This window comes from Pseudochaenichthys georgianus, chromosome 12 (genome assembly GCF_902827115.2).
Source record: "Pseudochaenichthys georgianus chromosome 12, fPseGeo1.2, whole genome shotgun sequence".
NCBI classification, from domain to species: domain Eukaryota; kingdom Metazoa; phylum Chordata; class Actinopteri; order Perciformes; family Channichthyidae; genus Pseudochaenichthys; species Pseudochaenichthys georgianus.
Window position 1 is genome coordinate 20,583,066 of NC_047514.1, and position 22,975 is coordinate 20,606,040.

Genomic DNA, 22,975 nt, shown 5'->3' on the forward strand with positions numbered 1-22,975 from the left:
ATTGGTTTCTCAGACAGCCCAGTGGCCGTCTGCGAGACAGCGAGACACTGCGAAACTCAGCCTGGGCACACACACACACCCGCAGCCTGGCTGGCAACGTCCCGCCGAGTGTGTGTGTGTGTGTGTGTGAGGGAGTCCGCAGATTGGTCCAAACGTAACGGCTCCGCGGACGTAACGTAACGGCTCCGCAGATAGGTCCATTTGGACCTATCCGCAGAACCGTTACAGTACGTTACGTCACTATACCCGAAATACGTCACTAAGAAGTAAACAATGGAAAAAGAGAAATGTCCAACGAGGCGTTCTGGGGCAGCACAGACAGGTATTTTCTGTGTTAGAGTTGTACTCGCTGCAGGGTGTACTTTGAGGGTTTGTGACTCTGCAGACTGTTTCCATGCAGAACAAGCTACATAACACAAGGGGACGGGTACTGACCGGAAAAAAATGACATGGGACCTTTAATAAAAGTTGAGTAAAAGTACCCTTAAACCTGGAAGATGACCACTGTAACTGTTTTACCATGCAGTATCTGCTATTATTATTGCTAAAAAGATTATTATTACTGATTCATTCATACTCAATTCATACTTTACTGTTATTTTAAACCATTTGATATATTTTTGCAATTTAATACATTTTATAAACAGAATATGATTAACTTCACAAAATGTTATCTTGTTTTATAAATTCATCATATGCTTTTCACATACAATTTAAATCTACAAAGTGACGTCAGCTCTCAGAAAAATGTAGTCAAGTAAAAAGTGTTTGCCTCTGATATGTAATGGAGTAGAAGTATACATTAGCATAACATGGAAATACCTAAGTGAAGTACCTCATGTATCTCATTCGTGTACTTTGGTAATGCACTAAATTGTATGCCAAAATGATTGCCCTTCTTCTGGATTTTGGCTAAAGTGACTAAAATCTCTAAAAGGAGAAAAGTATGAGCATCAAAATATACTAAAAGTACTCAACAAGAATATACAGTATATAACACAAGTTATAATGTTTAATGCAATAATGTGTTTCCAATTTTCGTGTTGCAGCTGCTAACGTTGGAGTTGCTTTTATGGCTTTGAATACCGCTGGGTAGATTGATCTTAAATAATACAAATTAAATAAAGTTATAATGTATCGGTTAATTTATGTATTAATAATCTTTATCTGAAATGTAACTAAAGTAGTCAAATTTAAAAAAGTTCAATACATTTTAAATATTGTTCAGTAGAAGTACAAAGTAGCGTTAAATGGAAAAGTACAAGTACCCATGGCCGTATCCACCATTGAGGTCACCGAGGTCCGGACCTCGGTAATATTTGTCGAGCTGTAGTGTGTATACAAAACTTGTGAAATAATTGCACTAAACGGGGTTCTTTGTAGTACTTCCATTTACTGACGATGGGGGCGCTGCATAACTACGTAGCCTCGGTTAAAGAAAACAGAAGAAGACGACAATTATCAACAAACCACCGCAGCTCGGACATGTACCCTTACGGCCCGTCCACACAGCGGCGTGCGCTGACGCTTGCCGGCGGGCGTGTCTGAAACTCGACCAACAACCAATCACATGAATCTCCCGCCCCTGACACACAAGCAGCGGTTTGATTGGCTAGAGCTTGTACTGGCATATGATTCGATTGGCTGACGCCTCGCCGAGGCGTCAAAAGTTGAACATTGCTCAACTTTTGCAGCGAGCCACACCAGCTACGCTCCACGTCGCTTCCCACGATGCATTTCGGCTAAAAGTGACGTCACCCCATTCAAAGTGAATGGGGAAGCGTCAACGCACGCCGCTGTGTGGACGGGCCGTTATACATCCATGCTTGTACCGGAGCAGCGAAGTAGTGATGAAGTATCTAGAGACCTGAGTCCAGCGGGCTGCTTGTGTTTCTGCTCCTCACAGAACATCATAGGACCAGCAGATCCTGTGTGAACGCTCTACGTTAGTCAGTGGACGTCCGACAACATGCACACTAACTTATATTGCAGCTATAGGCTATACTTTGGTTTAAATTGCGTGAATAAACTAGCTAGAGAGCTAACGTGAATTATATTCATCCAATGTCAGAAGAATTACCTTTTAACCAACGTTGTAATGCTTTTCTTTCATTTCAATTTGAGTAAAACATTGAAGATATAACATTGATTAATTTTTTTTTACACTGACTCAGATATAATGAAAAGACTACGTCAGTCGAAGCTCAGCTTTGGTAAGAAAGAGACAGGACAGGCAGAGAGAAAGAGAGAGAGAGAGAGAAAGTGATGGAAGTCAGGGAGGAACTGCAGGTACAGTCACACAAAAGAATGTAGGCCATCTATTTATCTATCTATATATCTATAACAATAGTCTTCATTTACAATAGGCATACTTTTAAAACAACATATATCTATTGCAGTTATGATGTCATAATAACATACAATTGTATAAAACACCATTTTCTTACATCTTTGTTCTCTTTTGAGAATCAAACAAAACAGATTTAAATAAAAAAATAATGCAAACAAACAAGTGAAATGAACTAAATTGCTGAATTGCTTTTAATTCACTGGCAGGAGCGACAAGTGAGGAGGAGCAAAAAGTGAACAACGAGGGAGAGATAGAACACAGAGAAAGCATAGAGGACAGAAAGACTAAAGAAGAGGGAAGAGAGGGCAGGTTATGGAAAGGAGAGAGACATGGGAAATGAATGTTGACAATGTTTTGTGATCATTTTAGCCTCTTCTGCATGTCCAGATTATTAATATGTAACAATCAACTGATTCTTATGCATTACACTTTCAAAAATAATTTATGCTGACATTGTCAGCCCACTGACATGGTTTGAAATCAATATATTATCCAATTTGTGACCCCCCACAGGACTTCAAAAAGCACCTAACTAGATCATGAAAATCCCAAAAATCTCGGGGGGTATCCCCCGAACCCCCCTAACATGTTTGGACCTCGGTATTTCAGAAATCCTAGATACGGCCCTGCAAGTACCCACAATTGTAGTTAAATGCAGTACTTGGGTAAATGTACTGAGTGCTTTATGGAACAGATAGAGTCGTTTGTCTGAGAGCTGATCGATGCTGATAGAGTTGATCAGGTCCAGTCAGTCTATTGAGTTGCCGTGGCGACACAGTGACAGGTGGCTCAATGGTTAACAGTTCATGTGACGCAGGAGCTTTTTCCATCAGCTGCAATAATATAACTTCTGCATCTGCAAACTGGAGTGTTTCACCTCTTATCTAAAATTGCATCACATCATCCACTTTTTGAAAATGAAATTCATGCAGAATATATAAAAGTCATCCTTGATTTACTTTTTAGTTTCCAAAGGGCATAATGTTTGGTTTCATACAGACAGGAGGACACAATGAAGAAGTTAATATCTCTTGACATTTAAAAACATTAGACATTCATATTTATAATAAATAACAAATAACTGGTTTGATGAAATTGGTTATTCTGCTTTCCATTCCACAAATTGCGAGTAGCACTGTTAAAAATGATTAACTTTAAAATCAAATCAAGTTTCTTTCTTTTAGTTTATGCCTGCAGAGTTCACCAATTGAAATGTATAACTTTTAATAACACAGATTTTGTATCAGTTTCACAATCATATCAGCCTAAGTGTGAAGGAAACATAGATGGCAATATATGGCGTGGAATAAATTGTGATTTAAGTCATTTAATTAATTCCTTTTTCTCTGACTATGTTTATTGGTTTGCATTAAAATACTAAGGAAAGTTTTGTCTGCATAACAATTTATTTCAAATCAAACAACAACAATAGTATATTGTTGTGCAACGAAATAAGTTACTTCCAATCTATAATAAACTTTGTATGCATAAACATGTCTTTTGAAGGGTTCATTACAGTGACTATACACTAACACTGCTGCTAGGATCCTGATGAGAGTGCGGAAGTACGAACACATCACACCCATCCTCAAATTACTGCACTGGCTCCCGGTCTCACTCAGGATTGACTACAAAATCACCCTCTTCACTCATCAGTGCATATATGGAAATAGAAATGCTCCCCCCACAAACCTCCACGAGGAACCTACGTTCAGTAAAGGCAAACCTCCGCATCCCACCAAGGACAAAACTGAAGACCATGGGAGACCGAGCCTTCTGCTCCGCTGCTCCGAGACTGTGGAATGCCCTCCCAAGCCAGCTGAGGACACCACAGACTGTGGAGGCTTTCAAAAAAGGCCTAAAAACGCATCTTTTTAGAATAACCTTTAACTAGATTTTTTAAATCCCCCACATAATGCCATGCCGGCATGAATGTCACAGCTTTTATTAGGTTGTTTTAATTGTTTTAAATTGTTTTAAATTGTTTTTATTGTTTTGTTTCACCCTTTTTAATTTTGTAGCACTTTGAGTTCTCATTCATAACACTCCGTTCGATGTCTCACTATGGGATGCGCCTCATCGCGGAGCAAACAGAAGCATCAATCTCATTACGCCAATCCTGATTGGCTGGTGATCTTAACGTCAGCGTCAGGGGAAATCACCCCCTATAAGTAGCTTGCGCCACAACGCATGCGTCATTCAAACACCTCTTCTCGCTTCAGAGCACATCTCTACAGTAGCCGGGCAAGTTTCACTGTCCACAGACTGAACCCAAATACCCATTTCGGTCGACGGGCGCTCGCCGGCTACTCCTTCTGCTTCGCAGGAAGACGGTAGTACTAACGCCAGTTAGTATTAAAATCGACCTCGCCCTTCTCTTCCCCGGAAAGTAAGGTAGGTCCGATTTTTTTAAGCTAGCAGCACACCTGTTGCTAGCTCGCTCCCTCTCTACCGACACCACGGTAGCGAGGAAGTTCTTTTCTTTTCTCTCCTCCACGGAGGGGAAAAGGATTAAAAAGGAGCATACTGCCACACCAGTCAGTATTCTCCGGGAATAAAAGACCCACACCGTCCTTTTCTCCGGATTAAGGACAAAGTGGTTTTTATCTTTTCTCCCGTCCCACCTGAGCGGGCCCTCTCCATGCCACGAGGCAGCCAAGATGGACGCCCCTCTCCCTCACACCAGAGGAGTCAGGGACTCGGTGGCTCGACTCTGCGGCTGCGGGTTGAAGATATCGGGCACAGACACTCACCAGGTCTGTTCGTCCTGCCTCGGGCTGGAACACGCCCGAGGCGCTATCGACAACCCCGGGTCATGCGGACATTGCTTCCGCTTCACTGTTAAGAGCCTCCACCGACGGTTAGCTCGACAAGCTAGCCTGTCGGAACAGGACCCCCCCATGTCCACGGACCCGCCGACCGGCAGTCAGGACACGGGGGCGTCTGCCACAGAGAGTGAGCCCCTCTCCGTGTTGGTCTGGGGCTCACTATCTGCTATGGCTATAGAACTGGAATCCCGCGCCCTGGCAGGCCGGGACCCGGTGACGGCAAGAAACGCGGGAACGGTTTCCCGCACTCCACCAAGCTGGGGCTCCCGGTTAGACCTCACCATGGTCTCACCCACGGAGGATGTCCTCGGGCCTGACTACGAGGAGGACGAAGAGGAGGACGCCCTGGCGTTCCTCCTGTCCGAATTGGATGAACAGGAAGAGGACACCTTCATGTCACCGGCTCAGGCTGCAAAGCCTGAGGCAAGTGCTGTTCTCCCGGGCGATAGCACACCAGCTTCGCCCGGTCTGAGCATGGACCTGCAGGCCGTGTGTAAACGCCCGAAATGGCCAAGGAGACCTCCAGGTCCCGCTACGAGGGAAAATATCTTCCCCAAGCAGCGGGGAAAAAGAGACAACTCCTTCCAGTCTTCCCGGAGATGTTGGATGAGGTGTCGGTCTCGTGGAGAGACCGGCCCTTCAGCAACAAGGTCCCAATCCAGGGTGCCTCCTCCCTAGACTGTGACGGAATGGAGAAGCTCGGCCTGCTCTGCATGCTGCCCATGGAACCGCTGGTAGCGGCTCACCTTCTACCAAAGGTGGGCCCCTCACCGAGCAGGAACCCCACGCTGCCAGCAAAGTCGGACCGTTTTCAGTCAGCAATGACAAAGCGGCAGCGCTGTCCGCCAGGGCCTTGAATGTGTCCCGCTGTTAACCGCCTACCAAGCGGAGCTCTGCGAGGACCTGTCGGGTAACCCGGGGGCAGCCACTCTGGACGAGATGGCAGCGGTCACGGACATTTGTCTCTGTGTCCAATGCTGCGCCGTCCAGGCCACAGGCAAGGTAATGGGGATCATGGTGGTGCAGGAAAGAGCGAGATGGCTGAACCTCACCAACCTCCCAGACCGGGAAAAGGAGGATGTGCTGGATATGCCCATCGTTCCCGAGGGAATTTTCGGCTCCGCTCTCGCCTCCATGCAAAGGAGGTGTGAGACGAAGAAGAGGGAGGACGAGGCACTCCACCTCTGCCTCCCTCGAAGGGTCCAGCCGCTGCTCTCGCAGCAGCAGTCCTCTGCCCAAGCTGCCTCGATCTCTGCTCGGTTTAAAACACCGAAGACGCAGAGGTCGCAGCCCACCCCGAGTCCCCAGCCCAGGCTGGAGACATGGGCAAGTTGGCCGAGAAAATCTCCGGTTCCGGCTGCAGCTCAGGCTCAGCCAACCCAGAATTTCGGCCAGCAGTCGAGGACGAAGAGACCAGGAGGCAGAGTCGCAGTCTTACACGCTTTTCTGCGCGCTCTCCTAGGCACCCATAGGAATCCCGAACCCAATAAAATACCCAATATTAGCGGTGTGTGTGTCTGCCCAGGGACAATTTAAGGTAAAATAGAGGTGTCATACATAATAACCTAATAAAAGTAAATGTAACAACTACTACAGTGCAACAAAACAGGAAGATTAAATGTGGTCTCTTAAACATAAGATCTCTAGCATCTAAAGCAATATTGGTAAATGATTTAATATCAGATTATAATATTGATATATGCTGTCTCACTGAAACTTGGTTGAGACATGAAGAATATGTCAGCATAAATGAGGCCACTCCACCCAGCCATGTCAACACTCATATTGCTCGAGGCACGGGCCGAGAAGGTGGAGTTGCAGCAATCTTTGACTCAAGTTTACTTATCAATACTAAACCAAAATTAAATTATACCTCTTTTGAAAGCCTCATTTTTAGTCTTACGCATCCGACCTGGAAAACTTTGCAGCCAATCTTATTTGTTACAGTGTATCGTGCACCAGGTCCTTATTCAGAATTCTTGTCAGAATTCTCTGAGTTTATATCAACTTTGGTTCTTAAAACAGACAAAGTAATTATCGTAGGTGACTTTAATATTCATGTTGACGATGATAAAAATAGCCTTACTGTTGCATTTAACTCTATATTAGATTCTGTTGGTTTCTGTCAGAGTGTAAATAAACCAACCCACTGCTATAATCACACTCTCGACCTTGTTCTGACTTATGGTATTGAAATTGAGCAACTATTAGTCGAACCGCATAATCCTGCTTTATCCGACCATTTCTTAGTAACTTTTGAAGTACTGTTACTAGACTACAAAGCATTAGTCAAAAGCTCTTGCAGCAGAAACCTATCTGTTAGTGCTATAGCCACATTTAAGGAAGAGATTCCACCAATACTTAACTCGATGGCATGTCTGCATGTAGGGGAGGAAACGTATACAAAATGTACACCACCCCAAATTGATCATGTTGTTGATAGTGCTATAGATGCGCTGCGAATAAAATTAGACTCTGTTGCTCCTTTGAAAAAGAAGAAAATAAAACAACATAGATTAGCTCCATGGCATAATGCCGAAACCCGCAAAATATCTCGTTTAATTTGGCATATTACTCTCAATGAATATAAGAAAGCACTGCGTAAAGCGAGAGCAGCCTACTACTCTTCATTAATAGATGAGAATAAGAATAATGCAAGATTTCTTTTCAGCACTGTAGCCAGGCTGACAGAGAGCCACAGCTCCATTGAGCCTTCTATTCCCATAGCACTCAGTAGTAATGATTGTATGTGCTTTTTTAACGATAAAATTGTTACTCTTAGAAACAAAATTAATGACCTCTTGCCTTTGACCAGTATAGTGTTATCAACAGCTCCCGGAATCGTAAGTTCTAATATTACACTAGATAGTAAACTAGAATGCTTTTCAGCCATTAACCTTGAACAATTACATTCAATGATTCTCTCTTCTAAACCATCAACGTGCATGTTAGACCCAATTTCAACTAAGCTGTTGAAGGAAGTTTTTCCATTAATTAGCACTTCTTTATTAAATATTATGAATATGTCTTTATTATCAGGCTATGTTCCACAATCATTCAAAGTAGCAGTGATAAAACCGCTTCTTAAAAAGCACAACCTCGATCCAGAGGTTTTAGCCAACTATAGACCTATTTCTAATCTTCCGTTCCTCTCAAAAATTCTTGAGAAAGCGGTCGCAAAACAGTTGTGTGATTACTTAAAAAACAATGATTTATTTGAAGATTTTCAGTCTGGCTTTAGAACACATCATAGCACAGAGACAGCTCTGGTTAAAGTCACAAATGATATTCTAATAGCCTCAGACAAGGGACTTGTCTCTATTCTTGTTTTGCTCGATCTCAGTGCTGCATTTGATACTATCGACCATGATATCCTATTGCAAAGACTAGAGCACTTAGTTGGCATACAGGGAACTGCTTTAGGCTGGTTTAGGTCCTATCTATCTGAACGCTCTCAGTTTGTACGTGTTAACGATGAATCTTCCACGCAAACCAAAGTTAGCCATGGAGTGCCACAGGGCTCAGTGCTCGGACCTATTTTGTTCACATTATATATGCTTCCGTTAGGCAATATTATAAGGAATCATTCTGTAAACTTTCATTGTTATGCGGATGATACGCAACTATATTTATCAATCAAGCCTGATGAAATTAATCATCTAAATAAAATTCAAGACTGCCTTAAGGACTTAAAAACGTGGATGACCTTAAACTTTTTGATGTTAAACACGACCAAAACGTTATTGCCCGAAGAATCTACGAAACAAATTATCTAAAGATATACTAACTATGGATGGCATTAATTTGGCCTCCAGTGAGACTATAAGGAATCTTGGTGTTATATTTGATCAGGATTTATCCTTTAACGCCCACATAAAATCAATTTCAAGGACCGCCTACTTCCACCTACGTAACATTGCAAAAATCAGGCATATCTTGCCTCAAAACGATGCAGAGAAACTAGTCCATGCATTTGTTACTTCTAGGCTGGATTATTGTAACTCTTTATTATCAGGGAGTACCAAGAAGTCAGTCAAGTCGCTTCAGCTGATTCAAAATGCTGCGGCTCGTGTACTAACCAGAGTTAGGAAAAGGGACCACATTACTCCTGTTCTGGCTGCCTTACACTGGCTCCCTATAGAACACAGGATATAATTTAAAATTCTTCTTCTCGCCTACAAAGCCCTTAATGGGCAGGCGCCATCTTACCTTAAAGAACTCATTATACCCTACTGTCCTACTAGGGCATTGCGTTCCAAGAATGCAGGGTTGTTGGTTGTTCCTAGAATCTCTAAAAGTACAATGGGAGCCAGAGCCTTTTCTTATCAAGCTCCACATTTGTGGAATCAGCTTCCAGTTTGTGTTCGGGCGGCAGACACCCTATCCGTTTTTAAGAGTGCGCCTAAGACCTTCCTTTTTGATAAAGCTTATAGTTAGGGCTGATTAGATTCAGCCCCTAGTTTTGCTGATATAGGCTTAGTTTGTCGGGGGACATCTTACTTCTTCCTTCTCTCTGTCTATACCTGTGTACTCTCATGTTCCGATTAACCCAGCTTCCCCAAATGTCTTTCTTTTTGGTGTCTATATACGCTGGGATCCGGAGTCATGGATGATCCTGCGGTCCTGTGTCCTGGATCGCGAGCGCTGGATCTTGAGTCGTGGCTGTGGTCCTGGATCATCGGTCCTGGATGGATATCCTCGTGGATTCATCTTCCTATTATACACACATGCATTTCCAAACATTTGGACTACCTATGTTGCAAATGTATTATCTTTTCAATGTACACACGGCATCTATTGCACGTCTGTCCGTCCTGGGAGAGGGATCCCTCCTCTGTTGCTCTCCCTGAGGTTTCTCCCATTTTTCCCTTTAAACTGGGTTTTCTTTGGAAGTTTTTCCTTGTACGATGTGAGGGTCTAAGGACAGAGGGTGTCGTATTGTCATACTGATATTCTGTACACACTGTGAAGACCACTGAGACAAATGTAACATTTGTGATATTGGGCTATATAAATAAACATTGATTGATTGATTGATTGATGAAGAAGCGAGCGGTGTGACAGCCCCTCCTTCTCCCCTCCGTGAATGTGTTCCCGCCGCCTCGAGAGATGCCTAAACACCATCCTCAAGTCCGCACAAACACATGTCACATGCTGATTGATTCCTCTGTCATAAATCATTTGCCGCTGACGCATCTAGGCTTGAGGCCGAGGGCGCAGCTCAACAAAAAAAAAAAATGAAAGAAAATCAATAAAACCAATAAACAGCCCGCCAATTCTTCCCCTTTTGAGAGCAGCTACGGCATCTATCAAAAGGCGGATTATTGACGGGTCTGTGAAGGCACCACCGCCACGTGCATGCGCAGTGCCGGCTGGGGTCGTGAAGGCACCACCGTCACACGCATGCACAGTGCCGGCTGGAGCTGTAAACGTGACATCTCAGCTGGCTCTAAGGAGCATACAGCAGGAGATACTCACGACATCTGCCTGGGCTTCTCAAAACAGTTATACTTTATCTTTTTTCACAAGCCCAGAGAGAGTCAACCCATATTCTGGAGAGAGAGGTTCTCTCTCTCCTAGAAAGAAGGGTTTTATCTATAATTCCCGCCGAGCAGAGTCAGATTACGCAGACAAATGTCCTCGTAAAGCACCCGCTCAACATGGGGCTCATAATAAAACTAAACCCCGTGCGCCACGGTGTGCGGAGAGTATTGGTTATTATGTAATGCGTAGTGGCACTACACCCGACTTTTCTAGTACGGGAAGCGCCTATGGGTGCTGTCCTTTCACGGAAGGTGGTCACCACGGACGCATGTCAGACAGGCTGATAGGGTATTTACGAAGGTCGCCCGGTGAGAGGTCTCCAGAGCAGAGACCTCCAGCGGGCGCACATAAATCACCCGGAGCTTTTAGCGGTGTTCCCCACCCTAAAACGCTTCCTGCCTTCTCTCAGAGGACACCATGTCCTCGTGAGGACAGACAACACGATATCGTGTATGAACCGCCAAGGGAGGTTGCGTTGTCTCCAGTCACACACACTGGCACACAAACTGATCCCTTGGAGCGGCAGACGTCTCCTCTCTCTGAGAGCGACACAGGTACCGGGAGTGATGCACCTCAGGACAGAACTACTGTCCAGAGGTGCACCACTCTATGCAGACTGGACTCCTCATCCAAGGATCGGGAGTCCGCTGTGGGTGCGTTACGGCGGAGCCGCGTTAAATCTGTTCGCATTAAGAAAAAATGCTCAATGACAGCTGTTCTCTTTAATGCACGATTTAAACGCACTGTTAGGCAAGGACGCACTCGTACACGATTGACCTCCGGGTCCTCTGTACGCGTTCCCACCCCTGGCTCTGATACCCTTAACTCTGGCCAGAGTGAAGGAGCAACGCCACACACTTACTCTGATGTTTCCGCCCTAGCCCGCAACGTATGGGCTGGCGGAGATATATCAGCTGTTGTGCGGGCAGCCATGGCAGCCCCCACCACGCAGGGACAGATTGTCTCAGGCTGGGGGGGCGATCCTTCACCCACGCCCAGAGCGCGGGGCACTATGGGCCTGACCCGTGAGTGGTACAATCTGAATACAGTGGGACTCCCTCAGAAGGTGATAAACACTATTCAGAGTGCGAGAGCTTCCTCCACCAGGTCTCTTTACGACTGTAAGTGGAGGGTGTTTGAGGAGTGGTGCCTTCAAGAAGGACACATCTCTTTTCAATGTCCTGTCGGGGTGATTTTATCATTCCTACAGGACTTGATCGATAAACACAGAGCTTTCTCCACGATCAAGGTGTACCTGGCTGCTATTGCTGCATGCCATGAGGGCTTTGAGGGTAAGACGGCTAGCCAACATCCTTTGGTTTGCCGTTTTATGAAGGGAACTCGCAGGCTCCTCCCTGTCTCCAGGTCACTGGTGCCCTTATGGGACCTGGCAGTGGTTTTAAATGGGCTCAGAATGACCCCATTTGAACCCCTGGAAGGAGCTGACATGAAACATCTGTCACTCAAGACAGTGCTGTTACTGGCCCTGGCATCCGCTAAACGGGTCAGTGATATCCATGCACTGTCTGTACATCCCTCATGCACTCAGTTCGCCCCAGGGCAAACGAGAGTGTTGTTGAAACCCAACCCTGCCTTTACACCAAAGGTGGTTGGTTCGTGTACCCCAATTGACATTGAGGCATTTCCTCCGCCGCTGGTTTCCTCCGGGGAGCAGCAGCACGATCTGTTGTGTCCAGTCCGGGCTTTACACACATATATGGACAGATCAAAAGAGCTTCGTCTTAATGACCAACTCTTTGTGTCCTGGGCTAACCCTCACAAGGGCAAGCCTGTTACTAAGCAACGGCTCTCCCACTGGATTGTGGAGGCAATTGCTTTGGCCTATACGAGTCAGAATTTGCAAGCACCTTCGGGTCTGCGGGCTCACTCGACTCGGGCCTGGCTACATCCTGGGCTTTGTTCAAGGGTGTTTCCATCCAAGACATCTGTGCAGCGGCGAGCTGGTCCTCACCGCTCACTTTTGTCCGCTTATACAGGCTAGACGTCTCCGCTCCAAGCGTGGCCCGAGCAGTGCTGGGCACCTTGTTGAGTCGGGACTCTACCTGTTAAATTCTGGTTGATCTGTGATTTTCGAGATAAGCTCGTCTGGCAATACGGGAGCTACAATATCCCATAGTGAGACATCGAACGGAGTGTTATGAATGAGAACTATAGGTTACTTACGTAACCCCAGTTTCAGAGTAACATGAAGTGAGATGTCTCACCAGACGGCCCTCCTTGCTATGGTGAAGCGAGAAGAGGTGCTTATTTTGAATGACGCATGCGTTGTGGCGCAAGCTACTTATAGGGGGTGATTTCCCCTGACGCTGACGTCAAGATCACCAGCCAATCAGGATTGGCGTAATGAGATTGATGCTTCTGTTTGCTCCGCGATGAGGCGCATCCCATAGTGAGACATTTCATCATGTTACTCTGAGACTGGGGTTACGTAAGTAACCTATAGTTTTGTTTACGCAAATGAAAAGTGCGCTTATAAATAAAATATATTATTATTTATTATTATTATAGTATGTGTGGATATTTGAACTCATCACACTGTATTTGTATCAAATGTACCCAACGACTCAGTATACTGTCGGCTCAGATAGTGTTTGAACTGAATATGAACCAGCAATTTAGAGCCAGTGTATTGTTGTACACTCTCAAATCCTTCATTCTTTGATACAGCGGATGCAACTTGTTTTGACTCCTACACAAAAGAAAACATGAAACACCAACCCTCCTCCTACTTGTTGTCAACTCTGAATCCTCTGGGGTGAGCGTGCAGCTAGATGAGAGTACGCCTCACTTCTCCTCATCATTATTAGTTTTCTCTTAATTCTTACAAACAAACAAATAAAAGATGAAGTACCAGCTTAAAATTTCCCTAACCACTTCTTGTGTATAGTCCTACCATTAGTTTTAGTAGTTGGCTAAATGGGGTCAGGTATTAAATATCGTGTTTTTATGAGATGTCAGTTATTCTTGATTGCATGAGAGGAATATTACTAATGTCCAAATGCTCTTTTTTCATTCCAGTCATAGAGACATGCGACTCTGATTTATGACTGGGAATCAAACTTACAATGTGATCAATCTTTCACCTGTCATGCTCTCACAATTAGGACTGCAGCATGTTGGAAAACAGCGTAGTATAACGTATTAGCTGCGTCGCATTGACTTTCATTTAACCTCCTCTATTTGAGCATAAACTGTTCTTCATAAGAGGGATGGTTTGCAAACAAAATGTAAGGAGGAAGCAAACTGTCATGTACAGAGAAAATATAAGGAAGCTTGTAGACTTTTTGTGATAGTAATACAGGCTAAATGTTCTCATCTGGCTGGTCTGTTAGCAGCAATGACATGCGGGGAGGTCAGTGGATGGGGAGGCACTGGCTAGTATCAGCCAGATTTACACCCCTGAGAGGTAGCTTAAATTCACCATTCAATTGGTGGGTTCTACAATGACCTGCCTATTGGTTAGGCGTCCATTTGGCGTTCTTACCCAGGTTAGATGACGCTCGGCCCTGAGCAGCTCTGTCCTGCAGCTCCTGTGCGATTTCCAGCTGGTGTTGGTGGTGCTGACGAGCTCTCTCTAAGTCCTAAAGATCATAAGAATAACCATTATTAATGTGTATTAGTGCATTATCAACATATACCACAGACATACTGTATATCAGAGTACCCCTGTGTTGTTTAATTATTCAGTTAGCCCTGTATTTAAACCAACCTGCATGCACCTGGCAGCGTGCCCCAGGCCAGCAAACGCCCTCATCTCGATGGCTCTGTCGCCCAGCTCCTGTGCCAGCTGCAGCACGCGTGTGTGGTATGAAATGGCCTTGTCGAAGTCACGCTGAGAGTGGTAGGCGCTGCCCAAGTTGCTGTAGGACCGAGCCTCCTCACGCCGGTTCTCCATAGTCTGCACGAGACATTACCATATCAATACAGATCAGAATAACAAGATGGAGCTAATTCCCATAGCTTGGGAGTCTAAGATCAGATTCTATTGATGCGATTATTCCTTTGAAAGAGAACTCATCATCGGAGGGCACACATCACACACAAAAAAATACAAAAGGGCCCAAAGAACTGAAGATTTATTAAAAACATTGTTACTTGCTTTAGGACATTAAAGGCAGTCTTTATGAAGAAATGTAGCTTGAAATGAATCTCAGATAATGAAATTCAGTTGTACTTCCTCAAAGGGATTGTGCATTTTAAAAAATGGAAACAGATTTTCTGTAAAATTGGAGATGGAGCACTCCCATCTCTAACAGATGGACTGTTTATTTGACAAGCTGCAACACTTCCAGCTAAAAAGACCTTCACTTAAAAACCTAAATTCACTCTCTATAAGCTTTCAGTAGTCAGAAGACTTGACTTTATTCTGGTACGAGTCTGACTGTCAACAGATGTTCAGTTTGTGTGTTAGGCAATAGAGCTGCACACACTGTCGTTATGTTGGCTGCAGTGACTGGCTCCAATACAATTCTGCATTTCATCCAAGAAAAGTAACATAACAAGTTAAATGTGCTCAGATTGTTATATTTGCTCATGTAACAGTTGCAGGAGGAGCTTCAATGTTATACAACCAGCGTTGAACACACATTACGTGCTTTGGAAATATGCAATAACTTTGTTATAAAATACTATATTCAGCAAATGATAGATTGATGTTAAAATAGACCCAACAACTTTAGAAAGAAACTCCTGACTCAAACTCACAGTCCCTGCAGCCCTCCGGTTTGAATTTTTCATCGTCTTGAAAAACTAATTACGCTTCTCTCCATAATAACCCCAAATGCACTAATTGGATACTGCTGGTTGCTTTATATTCAATAAGTACCCTACGTGTGATATCCATTTTTAGCCTGTTTGTGAAACAAAATGTCCCCTGGGAATATATGGCTACTTTTGAACGTGGAAGCCCAATGATCAAGTACATCTGGGAAAACACGCGTTTCTGATTTGAGAAGTTATGTCAGCATGTTGTCACAATGTTGTGGAAATATCTTAATTCTCCTTTCATGTGTTACCCTCAGGTGAATAATTAAATACTTCCTTACAAGTTAAGATAGTTACTTAATTAACTTCAGAAGCAAAACAGTATTCTCTATGTTGTTACTGTGAACAAAACACATCAAGAGACCAGAGATGGGAGAAGTACTCAGATCTTGTACTTGAGTCAAAGTAGAAGTACCAGAGTTTAGGAATACTTTGTTATCGGTAGAAATTCTGCAATCAAAATGTTACTCAAGTAAAAGTACAAAAGTATAGGCATCAAAATATACTTAAAGTACAAAATGTAAAATTACTTATTATGCAGATTGGCCCATTTCAGAATAATATATATGATATGTTTTATAATTATTGATGCATTTAAGTGTTATCCAAGCTGGTAAAGGTGCAGCTAGTTTGAATGACTTTGTATACTGCAGGGTAGCTTGTGAATTGACTCCAGGTATAAATAAAGTCTGATTTAAGAGTTGGTTATATTTCATATCATTAATCCAAATCTGTAAAGTAACAAAAGTTATTCAATACATGTAGTGGAGTAAAAGAACACCATTTAGCGGAGTAGAAGTACAGAGTAGCATAACATAGAAATACTCGAGTATATCAAAATTGTACTTCAGTATACTTCAGTATATTTATTGAGTAAATGAACTTAGTTACTTTACACCTCTGCATGAGACCATAACCAATATTTGTTTGCTTGTCTCTTAATATTTTCTGACTTCCCGGTCATCTATATGGCACTCGGACTGTCATTAGTCTTTAAAAATAACTTACAAAAATATGATTTCAAAAATGCGTTCATTTGTTTGGGACTATTTTCAGCTGCGGAGTATTCCACATTTGGTGCTTTAGTGAATTAGGGGCAGCAGGAAGCAGGATTTTGTAATTGGGGATTGAGTCAAAATAAACTTTGATTAATTAATGAAGGAACATGTCACCCAATGCAACAGTGCTGATCTTTGATGTGTTTCGAACAGTTTTGGACAACTATGGAGCTCTATGGCACCGAGTAAGAAGATTTACCAGGCTTTGATAAACACCCACAACGTGTTAGTAGATACAGTTATAGATGATTATGTCAAAGGATTTATCCACAAGAAACTACTCTACGACTACTAATCTAAAAAAAACCTGTTCAGTGCCAGTAAAGTTAAGGTTAAGGTTGTTCCAAGTTCCTCCCCCCCATCAGAAACATTACAGATCATAAAGTGTACTTCTGTACCTTTGCGATGTCCAAGTGCTGCTCGTGGCACTGAACGGCATTGGTGAAGTCTCCAAGCGCGGTGTACACGGCGCCCATGTTGCCCAGCTGGCGAGCCTCGGAGAGCTGGCACTGCGTTTGTCTCGCCAACAGCACACACTGCTTATGGCTCGCCAGCGCGTTGGGGTAGTCACCGATGGCTGTGTACACATGGCCCAGACTGCTGAGAGCATCGGATGCAGCCTGAAACCAAACACACACACACACACACACACACACACACACACACACACACACACACACACACACACACACACACACACACACACACACACACACACACACACACACACACACACACACACACACACACACACACACACACACACACACACACACACACACACACACACACACACACACACACACACACACACACACACACACACACACACACACACACACACGTTAGCACCCAGAGTGCAGCAAAGATAGGATCAAAACCATCCACATTGGCCCAGTAAACACCAAACACGGCTATTAAACAGTAACAAGATAAAGACAGAAGAATACATCGTGTTGTATTTGCAACAATTTAAGTTTATTACAATTTGCTTCTTACTTTTTTCGTATTTAACAGCATGACTTTTACAAGCGTAATTTATTTTCATTGTACAACAGAATGCAGTTATTGTCCCATTTTGCCGCATAACAAAAACAAACAAAAGACAGTAAAAGTATTTTTTGTGTTGGAGTGTGCAGGATGAGTTGAGGAGCCTCTGCTCTGTAGTCTGGAGGTACGACAGAAGAGATGTGGGCTGGGGGGGGGGGTATTGTCATTTAATATCATTTAGGCTCGTTGCAGACCCTTCTTCTCACAATGATTCATCCTCAGCCATTAATCCATCTCTTTTACACTCTATCTCCTTTGACTTTACTATAAGCTGTCATGCACTCTGATTCTTAGCATGTGGTGTTAAGGTGTCACAACTGAGGCTTGTCCTGTGCACTCAGCTCATCATGGCTACTAGTTTAATCCTTTTTGTGTATTTATTTTCCACCTATAATCAAACATGTGGATCATTCTGTTCCTATAGTACGCCTGTTGGGAATGATTGAATTTGATAATCTGTTAAACTGTTGGATTGTCTACAACTTCTGTGATCGTCTCACTGCTTGATTTTCGTAAATGTAGTGTTGAATAGTCGCTGTGCTCCCAGATCTCAACGTGTTTTCGTTGTTGATTCAGTGTTGCTAGAACTCCTACTAATTATGGATATCACTGTTAGAAAATACATGTCATAAAACTAAATAATAACCATAAATTGACATTGAATCTGAAAAGTGTATTTTGTCTCAAATATAGCATCTCCACAGCTGTGGTGTTAATTAAGCACATTTAGTGACTGAACATAAGTATTTAATTGAGTTACACAATATTTGTATTTTATTTTATATATTGTGCGCCCTTATAATTCAACTGCGCTACTAGTTTGTGATTTTTTACTCCACTATATTTATTTGACAGCATTACAAACATATGATGATAGTATAGAATATCATGCGTTGCTGTAGATTTAACTAACCAAGGGTATTTAAAGAATTATCATAACTGTCAACACTTACAGCAGTAAAATGCAACATACATATTAATACAGTTGTCATATTAATCCAAACACATCATTTGTAAAGAAAAACATACTGAACAGTGTTTAATTAAGGATTTATTTTATTGTAGTTTTTTATTGAGTAAGGGTTTGAATGCAGGATTTTGACTTGGTGTAGAGCCTTTTCACAGTGTGGTATTAATAATGTAGCTAAAGTAAAGGATCTAACACTTAATACCTCATTCACACCAACGCAACTCCGGTTCAAGCTCCGTGCTAGAGCTTTTCAGGTTCAGAACCGGTTCTTCGGTTTAGCTCCGGCTCTTTTCACACTGCCCAGAGTCCGACTGGTGCTGCGTCATTGCGTCATCGTTTGCGTCATGACGTAACCGTTTGCGTGCCTGCTTCATAAAGCCAAACCGCGCGGAAACCCCACACAGCTCACACCGACAACAACAACAATGGCCGATTGTGCTCCAGCTTCCTCTGTACCTCTTCGGAAGACCAGATTCCCAGTAGGTAGCTGGTCTCTTCAGTGGACCACTGCTGCTTGTTAAGTTTCTCCATCGTTGTGTACAAGCTGGATAAAACGCCGGCTTGTTGTTGTTGTTCAGGAGTTGATCCCGCCCCCGCCTCGACGTAAGCGTGACGTATGTGGTGCTTTTGCTCTGGCCGGACAATTTTTGGGTGCTCGAAATGAACCGGATTCCGGAGCTAAGAGGCTGCTCCGCTGCGGTGTGAATAGGAAAACCCGGTGCTTTTCAAGCTCCGAACCGGCCCTGAAACACCGTTGGTGTGAATGAGGTATTGAGAGAAAGTAAAGGGACGTCACCTCCTCACATCCCAAATGGAAATGTTATTGGAGTCTACAGGAGGGAAATCTAATCTTTCACATCCTATTATACCGTGCTGTGAGAGTCTCACCACTCAGGTCTGTTATAACTCTGTTTTAGTTTTGCACATAAGACACTTTTACAGCACTAATGATTTCTAGCTGCACTCTTCCTGCTAATTACAGGGACCTCTTCAGGCATAATCCCATGCAAACCACAAAGAGCGTTTCAGTTAAAGATCACACTGTGTTGCCTTCGTAAAAACAAGGCCATGCACACACACGCACGCACACACACACGCACGCACGCACACACACACACACGCACACACGCACACACAAAAATGCACAGACTGTGAGCTGTACACACCCTTGTCTGTTTCTCTAATGAGAGAAATAACAAACGGTAGCTGCATTCCTCCTCTTGCTTTGGTAATTTGAAACCTGCCTACTCATTTGCAAACTAATCTAAAGGTTATTGGTATTGATCAGAGGAGTCATGGGAAATATTTGTCAGCAATGAGAAAGTCTGTTTCAAATTACCCGGGAAAATTAAGAAAAGAGCACCACAGCTTGAATTGAAACATTTATCACTGTCTGTTGTGTCTATACGTGAATACACAAACACATTAATAAACACTGAATTTTCTAATAAATGTTATGCATAAACATTTCTATTTTTGCAGAGATCTGCTGCAGAATAATATGCTCAGTGTTACCATCATCACTTACTACCATTTTACACCACAATCCACAATATCGAATAAAGCGGTGTCCAAACTAAGGCCCGGGGGCCAACTGCGTCCCGTGGTCCATTTTGAATTGGCCCGCAGCAAATTCTAAAAATATAGTAGAATATGGCCCAGACCTGAAGCATGTGCTTTTCTTCTTTGCACTTAAATATATATGTACAAATATATTACAAGTAGGGCTGTCAAACGATTACAATTTTTAATCAGATTAATCACAGCTTAAAAATGTATTAATCATGATTAATCACCATTCGAACTATGTCCAAAATATGCCATTTATTTATGTATATTGTTGTGGGAATGGAAAGATAAATGAAAGAAGGCGGATATATCCACATACAGTATCTATGTTTATTATAACATTGTTCTGTGTGTCAAAATGAAAGACAGCCCACACACCTATCAATCATCAAACCGTGGGGTCTTAATTCATTACGTGTTGAATTCTATCAACGGGGGAGTACTTCAGGAAAGTCGACAGAGGGGGGGGCGGGGCGGCGGTGGCTAGTGGAGTACTTCGTGACCACAGAGTGTGAACGTTGTGATCAGCTGTTTTAGCGCAGTTCTCCAGTGAAGGGGGGGGGGGGGAGTCTCCCTCCGCAGCCGGTTGGCGTAGTTTTGGCACAATTCCTTTGTACAGACCGACGTTAACAGCAGCCCTGTCTGTGCACACGGAGACCGACTCTATCGTCCGGTGATCTAACCGCCTTCTGGAAAAGCTTCACAAGTACGTCGGTACGCAAATGCGCTTTGTGACACAAGTGACGGTACGCATTTCAGATTACGCACATAACCTGCGTACCAGTTATGTGCACCCCTGTACCAAGCCCCCAGGAAGTGCGCCGGACTCAGATGGAAATATTCGTGCTGGCCAAACGGCGGTACTGCACATCCGTTTGGTTGCCAGGCCCGGAAACACTTTTTCCCATTGACTTAGATGGGGAAAGAGTGGTCTGTAACTCGTTGGATAATTTTTTTTAAACTAAATAAACAACCCAGTATGAACACTTGTATAGCCCTTATTAAAAACATTCGTTCCTCAAGTTGTAAAAATGTGCCAATAACGTTATTCTGAGAGTTATTTCCCTCGGCATTATGAACGCGCATCTAACCCACGGGACCGCGCTGCCCGGCATGTTCATGTTACGTGTTCAGCACTACATGAGTTTCTCTTTACCCATGGATGCACAATAACAACGGACCCATATCGCCTTACTGCGAGCCCACGGAGCTGTATGGATATATTGCACATGTTTGCTGTAATTCATCATTTGTAAAATATTATACTACATGGGCTGTATGATGTAAATCTTGTACCGTAAATGTTGTATTAAATAAAGTTAATATTACCGACGTAGATTAACGTTCCTGTAGCTTCTTATATATATATATATATATATACAGTGCAATAATTCTTTCATGCTAAATGAAGCTCTGTTGGATATCCCTAGATCCTGTTACAGCATAATAGAAGTACATAACGATTAATGTGCACATTAGCATAATTACTAGCTAGCCGCTAGCTGCTAACTGCATAATAACAATCCATTACCATGCTGTCATGAGCGCACGGTGCTGTTACGTGTACGCAAATTGACGTGCTTGATGTGAACGAGCATGTTGGTTAAAGTTGCGCATGCGCTACGAGCGCACATACGGGTACTTCTCAGGCATGCCGGGTAATCTGTGACGTTTCACTCTCTCAAAAGTTGGGCCATTTTATCATCATGCGCTAATGAGCAACTCTCATAGGAATGAATGAGGCCCCGCCTCCCACGCTGTATCCAGTTCTTATTATACATCCATGCCCTGTACTACAGCAAAAGTATTCTCCGTCGGGACTTCCTGCAACAACACCACGCCGTTATCTTGATTCTGATTGGCCAGAAGACATTATCAAAGATGTTCTATTGAGAAGACGATCACTACGTGACAAAAGTTTTCAAAACCGTGGCTACTGAAATCTTACTAACTGCTGTCTGTGCAATTTACTCCACGCGAGTTGGCAGACTTTATTTTGCTTACTTTAACATCATTTTTCATGGTGGAGCTAAGCCATTTCTTGGTATGGGTGTAGCCTACCCCAGCCATACCCTGCCGCTGCCACTGGTGGCACGTATGGGGCGGGCCATTCTGCACAGGCGTTAAATACGTTAAATATTTTAACGCAATTAATTCAAACAATTAATTACCGCCGTTAACGCGATAATTTTGACAGCACTAATTACAAGATATTCTTTGTTGTCAGTGTTAATAAGCCGAATTTTCAAATAAATTCAGTCATTAAAGTTAAAAAACATTTGCTTACAAATCTCAGTTGATACAAAAGCCCAATAACTTATTTGTATAACACCTTTGAAATATCCCCTTTCCATCCACCCCTCACTCTATACAGGGCTGTGAAGGGAGAGCAGCATCTGTTTTAAGGAATGAGCTGTTTTGTAACAAATAAATGAAACACTATTAAAAGGTCACCTATTATGCAAAATGCACTTTTTAATGTATTTTATACATCCCATTGTATACGTCCCCTCTGTGTAAAGACATTCTGAAAGTTTCAGGAAAAAGATTAGCTCTCTTTTTGTCCTGATCCATTTATATAAAAACTGAAAATGAGCTTATTAGATTTTGGCCACTTTATGATGTCATAACGATTTTTTGGCTTGTGTAACCATTAGCCAATCACCAACCAAGGTAAACCCCCCCACCTTATCACCTGAATCTCCTCCTAGAGCACCATTGTGTTCTTTGTAACACAAAGTGGCTCCTTATTTTCATCTAAAGTAACAGACAGAGAATCAGCACTTTGGAAACAGGGCTGAAACAGAGGGGATTATGGGAT

General features: G+C 43.2%; 1 protein-coding gene across 2 annotated transcripts in view; it reads right to left on the reverse strand.

The window, feature by feature from the left end:
* The window catches only part of LOC117455983 (tetratricopeptide repeat protein 28-like), a 140,867-nt gene that overhangs the window by 33,133 nt on the left and 84,759 nt on the right, over window positions 1–22,975 (reverse strand). For both annotated transcript variants that reach the window (XM_034095661.2, XM_034095660.2), the window contains exons 6-8: window positions 16,964–17,185; window positions 14,453–14,641; window positions 14,228–14,324 (exon numbers count right to left, since the gene is read on the reverse strand). In XM_034095661.2, the coding sequence (XP_033951552.1) occupies window positions 14,228–14,324; window positions 14,453–14,641; window positions 16,964–17,185 (508 nt within the window). The remainder of the gene's footprint in view (window positions 1–14,227; window positions 14,325–14,452; window positions 14,642–16,963; window positions 17,186–22,975) is intronic.